The 15,427-nt window shown below is 28.5% G+C and overlaps 1 protein-coding gene across 1 annotated transcript; it reads right to left on the bottom strand.

The window, feature by feature from the left end:
• Positions 1 to 4,282: 4,282 nt before the first annotated feature.
• LOC133821775 ((E,E)-geranyllinalool synthase-like) lies at positions 4,283 to 13,225 on the bottom strand. The gene is made up of 12 exons (XM_062253917.1): positions 12,853 to 13,225; positions 12,552 to 12,747; positions 12,202 to 12,443; positions 11,990 to 12,113; positions 11,730 to 11,860; positions 11,004 to 11,218; positions 6,273 to 6,388; positions 6,033 to 6,131; positions 5,694 to 5,915; positions 5,433 to 5,568; positions 5,059 to 5,307; positions 4,283 to 4,972 (listed from the first exon to the last, which is right to left on the bottom strand). Exons 1-12 carry the CDS (start codon positions 13,154 to 13,156, stop codon positions 4,460 to 4,462), a joined length of 2,547 nt encoding a protein of 848 aa, XP_062109901.1. The 5' UTR covers positions 13,157 to 13,225; the 3' UTR covers positions 4,283 to 4,459.
• Between the last annotated feature and the right edge of the window lie 2,202 nt (positions 13,226 to 15,427).

The following is a 15,427-nucleotide window of genomic DNA, read 5'->3' as shown; positions in this document are numbered from 1 at the left end:
GTATCTCATGGGAACTAGGGGTTAGCCCTATTCTTGCCGCTTAGGTTGGCGGGTTGTAACTTTTATACTGTAATGGCCATTTTGGATTTTCAATAACTTTGTAAACACTTTTATTGGCCCATGTACAGTTTAACATTTTAAATAAAATTTATCCATTCCTTTTTATTAATATTTTCATCCTGGCCTAATAATAACATATGGATGCACGTTTATAACCTAATGACTCATTTAGCGAGTTAAGAACTATTTAAAGTCCACAGTAATGGTCTTGGAGTAACCAGGGCTTTACAGGGTGAGTGCCCCATTTGCTTAAAGGAAAAAATATAAATATTTTGGTACCATTAGGTCAGATGAACGATTTTGAGGGCTCACAACTTAGGCGAAAACCTAGTGCCATATGTCTGTTGTATCAAGTGTAGTGAGAAACAAATGTCGAAGACCCTGAGATGGGCATAGTACGGGATTTGGAACCTGTTATTTTCTAAGAGTTAAGGATTTTTAGGAGATGGCTTGGATCATGGCAGGGAATTTGAAATGCGATGAATTACTTGTGAATTGGTTGAATTAGAAAATGAGAATTTTGATATGGTACGAGTAATGTATCGGTTGGTCAAAAAGAGGCAGCCATAGACTGTAAAAAAAAAGGGAGATGGTAATTTTGAACTTATGGAAGAAGATTCTTTTGGGATTATTGGTGCAGTGGATGGACCTTGTATTTCAACGACCTCAGTTTTGAAGACTAAACACTTATTACTGGAACTGTGGAACTGGAGGGGATTAAAGAGGTTTTCCTGTTATGAAGGTGTTATCAAAGGACTTATATGTATTGCTACGACATCGAGGAACTGCGTTGTGACAGAATTGGAGCCTGGAACAAGGTCTAAGGAACTTTACTAAATGGTACTGGAAGAGTGCAGAGAGTAGAAAGTTCAGTCGAAGGAGCTACTTGACTTAGGGTGAATTAGATCTAGCTTTTAACCATGGGGTGCGTCGGTATTATTCGTGAAGAAGAAGGACGAGTCAATGAGGAAGCATACCATGTAGTGTCTCGAAATTTTACTTAGCTACATAGTAGTAGTAGTAGTTAGTAGTAGCCTGTAGTATGTTAGTTTCTGTGGGTGTTGGTTCAAGCTGGGGCTTAGTTGGAAACTCATAGCAACAATTATGGATTTTATAAGTTTAACCTATAGTTTAGAAATATTAATTATAACATAAGATTTGATTAATATTGATGGTCCTAAAAATATTGTTCATTATAACCTAAGGTTTAGATAGAATTAATGTGTTTAGATATAAAATATTGTTCAGGGTCGTATGGTATTGGCTTATGAGTCAAGAACGACATTAATGTGTTTAACACTAGCTGAAATAATTATATGTAATCAACAAGAGCATTAAATGCTTGAAGGCTCAGATGACTGACACATCACATGGCTTAGGGTGCGGAACCCCAGAGTGTGACTCGTTAGTCACCTATATAGAGTGTGACTCATTAGTCACCTATCCAGAGTGCGACTCATTAGTCACCTATCCAGAGAGTGACTCATTAGTCACCTACCCAGGGAGTGACTCATTAGTCACCTACCCAGGGAGTGATTCATTAGTCTCTTATCTGATTAGGGATGCAAGCCCCGAAATGATTACATGATCATTTATTGATATTACATACATTCAGTAATAATTTTTCTTGCTCAGCCTTGGCTCACAGGTGCTATGTGGTGAAATCTCACCCAGCCTTGAGAGGAGAGCTTAGGTGGTGATGTGTACATATGAGGCCGCTTGACCACCACGGCCAAGGTGTATCTCATGGGAACTAGGGGTTAGCCCTATTCTTGCCGCTTAGGTTGGCGGGTTGTAACTTTTATACTGTAATGGCCATTTTGGATTTTCAATAACTTTGTAAACACTTTTATTGGCCCATGTACAGTTTAACATTTTAAATAAAATTTATCCATTCCTTTTTATTAATATTTTCATCCTGGCCTAATAATAACATATGGATGCACGTTTATAACCTAATGACTCATTTAGCGAGTTAAGAACTATTTAAAGTCCACAGTAATGGTCTTGGAGTAACCAGGGCTTTACAGGGTGAGTGCCCCATTTGCTTAAAGGAAAACATATAAATATTTTGGTACCATTAGGTCAGATGAACGATTTTGAGGGCTCACAACTTAGGCGAAAACCTAGTGCCATATGTCTGTTGTATCAAGTGTAGTGAGAAACAAATGTCGAAGACCCTGAGATGGGCATAGTACGGGATTTGGAACCTGTTATTTTCTAAGAGTTAAGGATCTTTAGGAGATGGCTTGGATCATGGCAGGGAATTTGAAATGCGATGAATTACTTGTGAATTGGTTGAATTAGAAAATGAGAATTTTGATATGGTACGAGTAATGTATCGGTTGGTCAAAAAGAGGCAGCCATAGACTGTAAAAAAAAAGGGAGATGGTAATTTTGAACTTATGGAAGAAGATTCTTTTGGGATTATTGGTGCAGTGGATGGACCTTGTATTTCAACGACCTCAGTTTTGAAGACTAAACACTTATTACTGGAACTGTGGAACTGGAGGGGATTAAAGAGGTTTTCCTGTTATGAAGGTGTTATCAAAGGACTTATATGTATTGCTACGACATCGAGGAACTGCGTTGTGCCAGAATTGGAGCCTGGAACAAGGTCTAAGGAACTTTACTAAATGGTACTGGAAGAGTGCAGAGAGTAGAAAGTTCAGTCGAAGGAGCTACTTGACTTAGGGTGAATTAGATCTAGCTTTTAACCATGGGGTGCGTCGGTATTATTCGTGAAGAAGAAGGACGAGTCAATGAGGAAGCATACCATGTAGTGTCTCGAAATTTTACTTAGCTACATAGTAGTAGTAGTAGTTAGTAGTAGCCTGTAGTATGTTAGTTTCTGTGGGTGTTGGTTCAAGCTGGGGCTTAGTTGGAAACTCATAGCAACAATTATGGATTTTATAAGTTTAACCTATAGTTTAGAAATATTAATTATAACATAAGATTTGATTAATATTGATGGTCCTAAAAATATTGTTCATTATAACCTAAGGTTTAGATAGAATTATTAAGAGCATGACACTTGTCACAAGCATGTTTATTAAGGAATTAAGTATTTTTTATGAATAATTTAATTAAAAGAAAGATCTAGAAGCTCTAGAGCCTTCCAGTAGCTGTTAGGATCACGTTTTTACTCAGTCAAAGCTGCTTAATCAATTCAAAATATGCTGAAAAAGTACAAATACGTGTTTGGCATATCAACGTATGCCAATATATCGCAGCTATAGGGGCCGATATATCGCCTATGGGAGATACGGAAAACACGTTGACTTCGTACGAACGAAAGCATGAAGGCTCGAGGCATAGGTAGGGGCGATATATCACCTAGGGATGGCGATATATCGGCTCCTAGAGCCATTTTTGAAATATTTGTAGAACCGAGCTAGAAACAACCCTTAACCATTTGGACTTGCTCTTGAACGATTTTAACCGAGTTCTGGGCATCTGTTGAACGAAAATTCAAAACTTTTTCATTTTATATTCATTTATTTAATCAAATTAAAATGGGCTAGTTTCACTCCTTGAACTCCATAAATATGACCTAGTACTCATCCATTTCACTCATCATTCAAGCTTTGTTCAGAGCCTCCAAGCTGCTAAGATTACTATAGAGAGAAACACTTGGGTTTTGGGTTAAAAGCTTTTCTAATAACACTTGGGAAGTAGGATAGAATGTTATTTCGGTATCGAGGTGTAGAACAAAGTCATAGTTGATCCAAGGTATGAGAGTTCATACATGTAGGCAAGTTTATTGGCTGAAGACTTTTTAAGGGAAAGAGATCCAGAGGATGCCATAGAGACTGGAGTAGAAAACATGGAGAGTTGAGTTATCGGGGAGCTAGGATTTTGAGGATTTAAAGACATTTGTGGTTGGGTTTGGGTTTTTTCTCTAGAAGGAAGGTGAAGGAGTCAACCTGGGATCTGATACTATATATATCAAAATCCTTGATCTTACACCAACTAGTGGTACAAGTTAAGATCTATGGTATTCTACTTCGAAAACTAATTGTGAATAAATGAATATTTATTATGATTACGTTAATATTCTCAAATCTATTCTATATAAGTGGGAAACTTTTACATGTTACCTCTTGATCTCAGTTTTTTTGTTTTCTATTGTTTAGGTCACATCTGAACTATTATTGGGCTATGATAGTATGTAAGAATTAGAGATAGGAATGGATGCGGGACACTCTTATACATATGTATATATATGTTATTGAATTTTTTTAAGTATTCAATACACTCTTATATAAATTGTTACAAAAACTTTATTATAAGCTATTCAACTTTATCACACAACCAAATAATTAAGTAGATACAATATTATTATAAGCTACACCAAGGATCAAGATAGGGCTAGATTCAAAAACACAATAAGGGGTATTTAAATGGAGCAGAGGTTGAGTTTTGGAGGCATAATAATGTGTGTCATTTTCCAATTGCCAACATTTTTATGAGAATAGAGACAAAGCTCATTCATGACAAAATGTTTGGAGGGTCGGCTAAAGTGGTACATGTTCATTGAACATTTTGTGATCGTTGATTTTGAATGAGGAAGATCGGGTGGTGGCTTTGGAAATCTTCTTAGATTCTTTTTGGATGCTAATTTCAAAGGAATATAGATTGCTTTGCCAATGTCTTCAAGCATTTCAGTGTCGGAATCATATCGATTTGAAGAGTTAAAAAACATCTGGAATACTTTTAAGCAAGAGAGGTATAGAAGCCTACATTGTTTAGGAAGATTGGTAAAACCATCAATCAAAACATGCTCAAGTAACTCTTTCTTCTTCTTGTTTAGTATCTCTTTCAGGTACTTGATTGCTTCTTCCATCTCTACCTCAGGATTTTCCTTCATGTACACTGTAACTGAGTTTGGTTTCCCTTCATCTTTTTCCTTCTGTAATAATGATCAAGTACACTTATATAAATGTTGTATACATCATAAAGTCATGAATGTACTCATTACAAATAATATATATGTACCTCAATACTTTGTGTGTCGTTCAATAATCGACATATAATCATGACCAGTTTAGTAATGCTTTCATATTCAGTTGGTCGTAACAATTGGGAATTCGGTAAGCTTGGCTTTAAAAAGCAAGAAGCTGGAAGAAGCAAGGTGTGAGTTGCTATGGATGTCATTCCAACTTGAAGATATTCATCCATTGATGGTACAATCCCACTTTCAATCCACTTAGATTCAGCAAGCCATGAAAGGATCGTTTCATACCACTACATGTATAATATTGAACATAAAAGATTAAATAATTAATATATTTACTAATTTGACGTGAGTAAATTAAAGAAAGCTAGTTAAACTAACAATAATTTATTTGTGTGATTAAAGAACTTATTACTATTTCTCTTAGACGATTGGTTATGTCATCATGATTATTTTCTTCTTCAAGGTACTTAGTTGCCATCTCTCTTACAAGATTATCAAGGGCATCAAATATTTTCTTACTAACATCACACAAGCCTTCACCATCCCATCTGGCCACATCATTAGAATTTGTTAGAAATATTTATTATTAATATCTCTAGTAGCTATATATATGTATGTATATATATATATATTTTTATATATTAATAAATGCAATTTGTAAAATAATTAATACCTTTGAATTGCCTCGGTAAAGCACTTCAATTCACTAATTAGAGAGCCCTTCATGTCAAAGAAATCGTCTGCCACAGTAATTAATATGGCACTCTTTGCAACCATTATTCGAACAGGAGAATCATAAGGCAAAGAGCAACAAGCAGCAGCTACGGCAAAATAACAGTATGTAGTTTTCTCTCTACCAAAACCCATTTTACTTAGTCCCCAATCATTAGACCACCTATATATATACATATATATTTCTTCAAATAATTAATAATTAAATACATAGTAATGTTCATGTGGTTTTCTTCATAAAAAAATAATAATAATGTGGTGATTATATTTAATGAAATACCTTGTTAACTGTTCGAGTTCAGTCTTATAGAGAGACTGTCTGAACTCATAGTTTAAGATGGCTAGACTAACTACTTCTTCATTATGAAGGCTCAATAACCTGTTTTTCAATGATCAATAAAGTTAGATTTATTGATCATGCCCCACTTTTCAAAACTCATATTTTGTAACTTAAAGATATTAATTTATTAAAGTACATGAATATATATATATATACATGCATACATATGAATATATTTACCTTTGAAAAGAAGTCTTTCCCATCCATAGGACATCAGTTTTAGTTTCTTCTATCCAAAATCTATATTCCAAGTGATCCAGTCGAGCCATCCATGGAAGACTTAATTCATGCTCAATCTACATATATTGCATACATCTCTATTATTATAATATTGTGTGGGCTCTTTGATGTATAAACAATTTGGGGGATCTAGAGAGTTTGGTTAGTAGTTATGTAATGATACATAATATAATTATAGGTGGATGGAGAAATAAAAACAAATGGTGTAGAAAAATACAAAAATTGGATTAATTTTCCCCTCATGTTGTTATATATATATATATTTATATGTGTACCCTACTCTTTTTTTTTTAAGGGATTATATCTCTTCTATATAAAAAAAAATAAAAAAGTGTAGATAACCAAATTTTTTGGTTTTAATAGTTTTTTTTTGTTAAATTTTAATGGAATATTTTAAACGTTTAAAGGAATATATATTTAAAACCAATTAAAAATAAATATTTATTAATTATATTAATATAAATTCAAATATTATAAAATATCATTATTATAAAAATATTTAATATAAGACTATATATTTAATAATTATATGAATATAAATTCAAATTCATGTTATAAAATATATTTATAATAATATATAATACAAGACTAAATATTTAATAATTATATTAATATAAATTCAAATGTTAATATTATGATAATATTATATAATCCTAATTTTTTAATTATATTAATATGAATTCAAATACTATAAAATATTATTATTATATATCATAACATTTAATACAAGATTAGATATTTAATACTTATTTTAATATTAATTTATAAATTATAAAATATCATTATAACAATAATATATAGTACATAATCTTATTTTTATAAAAAAAATTATCATTTTTATTTAAAAAGGTTATTATATTAAATATTTATATTTTAAAAATCATAAACAATGTTTTAGTTTAATTTTTCTTTTATATATTTATGTCATTCTTTAATATATAATATTATAAAACATTATCGCGTGCACAATATTTTGTAATGATTAAAATATATATATTTTTAAATTTTCTAGGAGATTGTGTGGTAGTGAGTCATTTTCACCCTACTCGTACAACATGTTCCATATATGGACATGTGGGCACGACTTGACCCCAGTTTTTATTTTTTATTATGGTGTTTATTGTATATCAAATAATTAAAGTATCAGAACCAAAGTTCAGACAACTTGTTATATGAATACTTTTATTTATTATTAATATACATTTTGCATGTATTTTTATAAAAAAAATCTAAATTATGTGTAAAGAAATTTATGTTATGTTTAAGGGTTATTTTGGTCGATAATGTTAGACCTCATATTTATCAAAAAGTTAAAAATAGAAATATATAGATCGATTATTTGAACACTACTCTATTTTGACCATTGATTTTTAAAAATTAACCTTTGGACCATGCATATTATTTATAAAAAGTAAATTATATATATAACATATTTTGTGTAAATGTTCACACCATTTTGAACCTTCTATCTTAGTCGATTACTCGTTTGGACCATTTCTTTTATAAAATTAACTTTTGGACCTCTTGTTTTGTCAAAATGTTAAAATTCGGAATATATATAGATTATTTAAACCACATGTATTTTGGTCGATTACTATTATTTGGATCCTTTATTTTTAAAATGGTAAAATAAATTATTAAAAAAAATTTGAACTAAGAATTAATATTGAATTTTCGAAAATAATATTTTTGACTAAAATAATAGGGTGGAACATAATATATTTTCTTTTATATATTAATTTTTAAGTCATTTTATTATGTATTTATATGCATGCACGCTTCATTTTAATTATAATATTTTTGAAAAAATATCTCTTATTTAAGAAGACACTTGTACATTTCTCATTTAAATTAGCTAATTAATATATTATTATAAATAGATAGATAGATATTTAGAAACTAAACCAAAAAAAATAGAGTTAATTACTATTATTATTATTTTAAAAAATAGAATAGAAATAAATTTTTTTTTATAGAAAAAGTTGAATAAAAAAATGAGAAAAAAAATAATAGATAGAGTAATTTAGAGTAATATTAGAGTGTCACGCCATCTCCTTGAAAATAAAATAAAAATATATTTATTATAGAAAAAGTTGAATAAACAAATGAGAAAAAATAATAAAATAAAAAGAGTGGTTTAGAACAATTTTAGAGTGGCACATCATCTCATTCGCGCTCTCATTTATATAAATATATAAATTATTTATTTATTTTAAATTTATATGTCAATAATACAAATTTAATAAAATTAATTAATAAACTAAAGAAACGTGCATGGAATCATATCTCTTCTATATAAAATGTGTGTAGATAACATACATTATTGGTTTTAACCGTTGTTTTGTTAACTTTAACGGAATATTCTAAATATTTAACGAAATATACCTTTATAAAAAACTTAAAAATAGATATTTATCGATTATATTAATATAAATTCAAATATTATAAAATATCATTATTATAATAATATGTAATATAAGACTACTTATATATGTAATAATTATATTAATATAATTTTAAATTCAAATTCAAATGTTATAAAATATTATTATTGTTATAATATATAATACAAGACTAGATATTTAATAATTATATTAATATAAATTTAAATGTTACAAAATATTATTATGATAATCCTAATTTTCTTACTAATTATAATATAGATTCAAATATTATAAAATATCATCATTATTATAATAATATTTAATATAAGACTACTTAATTTAAATTCAAATGTGATAAAATATCATTATTATAATACTATATAATATAAGACTAAATATTTAACAATTATATTAATATAACTTTAAATGTTATAAAATATTATTATGATAATCCTATTTTTTTACTAAATATATTAATATGAATTCATATATTATATTCATAATAATATTTAATACAAAACTAGATATTTAATATTTATATCAATATAAATTTAAATATTTTAAAATATCCTTATAATAATAATATACAATACATAATCTTATTTTTATTAAACAAATTATCATTTATGTTTAAAAAAATTATCATATTATATATATTTTAAAAAAAATCATAAACAATGTTTGGTTTAATTTTTCATTTAATATGTTTATGTCATTCTTTTATATATAATATTGTTTATTTATTTAAAATTTATATGACAGTGATACAATTTAAATAATATAATTAATATATTCTCTAAATAAAACTATGCAAACATGTTGTTTGTATCTAATATAAGTAGTGTGTAGATAACAGAAATTCTTAGTTTTAACGGTTTTTTTTATGTTAACTTTAACTGAATATTCTTATATTTAACGTATTTTGTAAACATTTAAATTTAAATAAAATAAAATAAATAATAACAAAAATTAAAATAGGTTATTTTTGAGATATTTTACAATGATAATTATTTAAAAATAATAAATAATTAAACAAATTAAAATAAGAAAAATTTCAGATATTTTACAATGATAATTATTTTAAAATAATAAATAATTAAACAAATTAAAATATGATATTTTTGAGATATTTTACAATGATAATTATTTAAAAATAATAAAATCATACGTTTTATAACTTAAATAAAATTTAATTAAACTTAAAATCACTTATTAGAATAATATCATATTAAACATATAATATAATCTACTGTTAATTAGAAACAAATTATTTTTAAAAAAAAAAAAATTAGGAAGAACTTAAATTTAAAATCCAAGTAGAATATTTAATATTACATTAAATAGATAATGTATAATCTTTTGTTGTTATTCTCAAATTCAAAAACTAGAATAAACATAAATTTAAACAAAAATAAATAGATTATTTAATTAAAATATAATATTTATTTAAAAATCTATATGAAATTAATATAAATTTAATAAAAATAATTAATAAATTCTATAAATAAAACTAAACAAACGTACGTATATTGCATTACATATTGTTTGTATCTAGTATATATAATATATCCTAATCCCGTGATAATATATATGGTTAGTATTGTGATAGATAGTTTATTATAAAATATAGGATTGGTTATAGAAACATATATATTTTTACTCATGATACATATATATATATATATGTGTGGGTGTGCCTGTATATCCACTCAATTTATCAAACTATAAAAAATTATATTACAAATATACGTTTATTTAATAAAATTCCATGTAACCACTACGTGCAGTAATATTTAGTAATATAAATATAATAAATAAAAAAAGCAGGTGGAACCTGCTTATTATATATATATATATATATATATGTCCTTTTGGTCATATATATCATTTTCATTTTCATACATGGTAAGTAGTGGACCATGTACTTGTAAGTTATCACGTTTAAATTGTATAACGCTAATTTCTACATATCAATTAGCTCGTATGATCGATCGTTTTCATATCAAAGTGGTGGCCCTAGCTGTATGTACGTAAGTTATTTAGTTAGATATATATATCTGTATAGATATTTTTATATCGTTTCCCTTTTTCATTTATTTATTACTATCATATGAGTAATAACTTTAATTTCTTTTGATAAATTATCTTATAAAATAATATAAAGACTTTAATCAGTTTGTTTTGTTATTATTATTCCAACCTCCCAATAATAAAAAATTGTGAGTCCGTCACTTAAACACATATAGTAATTAATTATAGTACATATATAAATACATATAAATAATACCAGATTGTAAAATGGATTGTGATCTCCAGGTCCCATTGAACTAGATTTCTCAAGTAGTTTTCTTGAAAATTTTCTTGCTTCACCAAGTTCAAATTCACCTTGAAAAGCAAGGTCTGTGGCTCTGTAAAGATTAAACAACATAACCCAGAAGTATTCATAGTTGGTTTCTATGTGATTTTTAATTTCTTCGTTATTTAAAAACCAACAGATGTTCCCTGCATACATTAAAAAATGGTTTAATGTTAACTTCTGAAGTTAGTTGATATATATATATATATATTTATTATGGTAGTTTTACAGTAGGAAACCTGATAAAGTTAAAATCGGTAGGAATTTTTTTTATTTTTTTTACACCGGTAACTTATAATCTCATATCACAGTGTATATTATAGAATACCTTTCACAAATTTTTAGAAACTCCAAATAACTTAGGGTGCCGAAATCAGAAATCAAATTTTCTCACGCGTGCATAAAAAACAAAACAGATACGCGTACAAAAAAAATATTTATTTGAATCTTAATTTCGGCACCATAAATTATTTAAAATTTCTTAAAAATTTATAAGAAGTCATATATAACTATAATGTACTACCATATAAAAAAATTGGGTTACAACTTATATGTGGAAAACAAAAAAAGTTCCAACCATAAGTAGAAAATAAAATCACTGTTAAATAGCCCCATATATTATATATGTATTATATTTTATATATTTTGAACTCTTACTAGGAAATACTTTGTAGCCATGCATCCTTAGAAGCCGAAAAGCTAATGAGTCTTTGAGTATTTGTAGCTGTAACATTGCATCTGAATGGTATAGTTTCATGAATGTTTTTCCATCGAGTTTCCCGTAATTTCTGAAATGTTTTGGATTCAACAATATTCACTGTATTTATTATTATTAAACCTAGTTTTATCTATATATAATGAAATTTGATTTTTTTTTGTTGATAAATTTCTAATAAAAAGAAAACAATAAAACGTACTTATAAACTTGATGGAGAACTTGTTCAATCTCCCTTGTGAAAAGCTCAGTCAACCCCAACCTTTGCACGTGGTTGATAATGCAAAGCTTTATAAGATCTTCATTCGTGGGATATGTGGCGGGAACTGCAAATATATATATATATATTTATAGCAAAGTTTAATTTATTTAATATGTATATACTGTGATAAAAAAATATTAAAAAAAATTAACCTCCAGTGATATTATTATTGGAAAATGTGCGAACTAGAGATTGCAAATAGTGCAAGCATTTAGGATTGCCAGTAGCCATGAAAGCACGTGCTGTGGCCGAAGGAGATTGGAACAAAGAGCCTTCATCACACAAGTGCTTTATTACTACATCATCTTCAATCTCAAAATATCCATATGATGATGAAGGCAACACTTCAAGATATGATAGCAATTGCCCGTAGTTTCCCTTATTAACTCCCTCTCTACATACAAAAATCATGCATTATAAGTAAAAACATATGATATATATATATATATATATATAAATACTTAGAAGGGGTTTGGTGCAAGAGGTTCAGTTATCTACGTACGTTTCGAAAATGTGTTTCCTAGTCTTGAATAATAGATCCCGAACCACCACTTGATCCTTTAATATTTTGACCTTCAAAACTTGCTCTGCCAAATCAACCATTCCCGGGAAAACAATGGCAAACCAACGAGGACAGCCATGATCTTCGACTTCTTTCAATAACTTCTTCGCATCTGATGAATCCATAAACTCCAACCCTGCAAATCAACATAAGTGTCAATTCACTAACATAACTAATATATATATATATAATATACATATATATATATATCTAACATATCATACGTAGTATACATACGTACCTTTGCTTGTCATGACAGGACCAACATTCCACTTCCTTAGGGCAACAATACAAGCAAGAGTGGCGCTAAGGCAGCCTAGGGTTGGTCTACTGCAGCCATCGCAGATACCCCAGAAGCCATGTTCGGTTTGGTTGTTAAGCACCCAACTCAAGCAACCCTCGAACATGGGCTTCGAAGGTTGGTGAGGATGTGGTATCATGGCTAGCCATGCAGTCTCGTAAGCACAAGGAGAAACGAGCGAGTAAGGATCGATGTCTAATAATGAGAACACCGTTTCCTTGATCACTTTGATCGGTTGATCCATATAAATATATATTTATATATAACAGCAACTACTTATATTTGAATACTAGGCTCAAAACTCTGGGTCGTAAAATACTGATCACTTGACTATCCTGAACGAAAATACGCTAACTATTTATAACCCTAGCTACTGCACTGTTTGCTTTTCGTCTCTTTCCAAGTCTTTGAATCTAAGTTGACTTTATTGTGTGCGGGCTTAGTTTCCAAGTCTTTGAATCACGTGTAGAGAATTATTAGAATCGTATATTAGTAGAATACAAATGTGATTTTTTTTTTATTTTTTGTTTTTGTTTTTTGGGTCTAAATTTGCAGACAAAATTTAATGTTCTGAATATGATAGGGTACGTAATCGCCATCTACATCGTTATTTTACAAGAGAATCCAAGCATAACAACACTTTAAATTAGTGGTTGGGGCCTTGGGCACATATCCAATGTCGGGTACGAAACGAACCCCACAAAAAAATATATTTATTTGTGTGTCCCTGCAAGTTATCTTGTTTGGTGTCCCGAAAGTCGGTTATCTTCTTGTTCTCTAAATTGGTGGGGTTGAGCTACTGTCCCTCCCCTCCTTAGGAAGAAATTTGACACTTTTTCCCCAAGGTGATACCAAAGATGTAGTGCTACCACTGGTGGGTTGTTGTTAGGTTAGAGATCTTAATATTTATATATAGTTATGTGTTATAATATGTATATAAATTGTTGTTATATGTACTAAGATAATCTCCAATGGAAGGTGTAAATTATGTGTCAAATTTGGCTTACAAAATAGCAAATGCTATAGAAAATTTTTAGGTTCTATGCATCATAACATAAGAAATTTTTTTAATATACCAACTTAAACACTCATCCTATTAATGTGCACCAATGATTAATTTTTGTGTTCTACATAAAAAATTTAAGGTTTTAAATATGCTAAACGTGTAGATCTCGAAAAAATAGTAGGATTAAAAAAATTAACTAAAATGGACATTTAAGCAAAAAGTTATGGCTCAACAAAAATTTTCGTCCAAATTCAGCATAGGGCATCGATATACCATCGATGTAGCATCATTTTGGCAAAAAATCAAGTTTTCATGATTGCATTGCAAGAGCATCGTAAAAGCATCAAAACAGTATCAATTTTGCATCGAAAAAGCATCGTTTAGGCAAAAAAAAAACCAAGTTTTTAAGTCGGCATCGATTTTCCATCGAATTTGCATTGAATTTGCACAGTTTTGGCCAAAAATCAAATTTTGTGGATGAATCGCAATTGCATCGAAGAAGCATCGAAATAACATCATTTCTGTACAAAAAAATAATGAAAACGATGATATTTCGATGCTTCATCGATGCAATTGTAATGCATCCACAAAAATTGATTTTTTGGCCAAAACTGTGCAAAATCAATGCAAATTCGATGAAAAATCGATGCAATCTTGAAAACTTGTTTTTTTTTTTGTTGCCAAAACGATACTTTTTCAATGCAAAATCGATACTTTTTCGATGCTCTTGTGATGCAATCATGAAAACTTTATTTTTAGCCTAAATGATGCAAAATCGATGGTACATTAATGCTATATCGATGCTCTCCGCTAAAATTTGATGAAATTTTCGGTGAGCCATAACTTTTGCTTAAATGTCCGTTTTTAGTTGTATTTTTCAATCATAGTATTTTTCGAGATCTACACGTTTATCATATTTAAAGCCTTAAATTTATGATGTAGAACAAAAATTAATCATGAGTGCACATTAATGTGAGAGAGAGTGGGAAGTTTAATGAAAGATGTATTATAGTCAAAATTATACAAAATGACATATATTTGGAATGCCTATCAAATTTGTCATATAGATTAAATAAAGTATATTATTAAGCATATAACCTCAAATTTCTCATGCTATATTTAGTCCAATTTTTACAATTATGCTACAATGCATAAGTTACAAATTAATTGATAAAGTCATTTAATTTTTATTGAAAATATACCAAAAAAAAGTTATTAAATTATTAAATAAAAAGTTAAAAAGCTTTCAATTAATATAAAAGACTTTAATTAGTGGCAAAAGGCAAATAAAAAAATGTAAACATTTATTGTGCGCCAAAATTTTCACAACTGTTAGAATGTGCCGAATTTAGCACACTTTTTGCAAAATCATTAAAACTACTCCATTAAAGATTCTCTAATCATTTTAAAAAGAAACTGTTAGAACTTGAATTTTGATTGTTTAATTATTTTAGTCAATTTATTACAATAATATTTTTATGGATATATACAATTATTTATCTATTAAAA

The sequence above is a fragment of the Humulus lupulus genome, chromosome 3, assembly GCF_963169125.1.
Source record: "Humulus lupulus chromosome 3, drHumLupu1.1, whole genome shotgun sequence".
Lineage (NCBI taxonomy): Eukaryota > Viridiplantae > Streptophyta > Magnoliopsida > Rosales > Cannabaceae > Humulus > Humulus lupulus.
Note: the sequence above shows the minus strand (reverse complement) of the source record. Positions and strands in the feature narration are given on the sequence as shown.

Coding starts and splice junctions, on each gene's coding strand:
- LOC133821775 (XM_062253917.1), bottom strand. CDS start 13,156: ATGGATCAACCGATCAAAGTGATCAAGGAAACGGTGTTCTCATTATTA. Junction 6,389..11,003: donor ACAATCCATTTTACAATCTG/GTATTATTTATA, acceptor CAATATATGTAG/ATTGAGCATGAATTAAGTCT. Junction 4,973..5,058: donor ACGACACACAAAGTATTGAG/GTACATATATAT, acceptor TCATTATTACAG/AAGGAAAAAGATGAAGGGAA.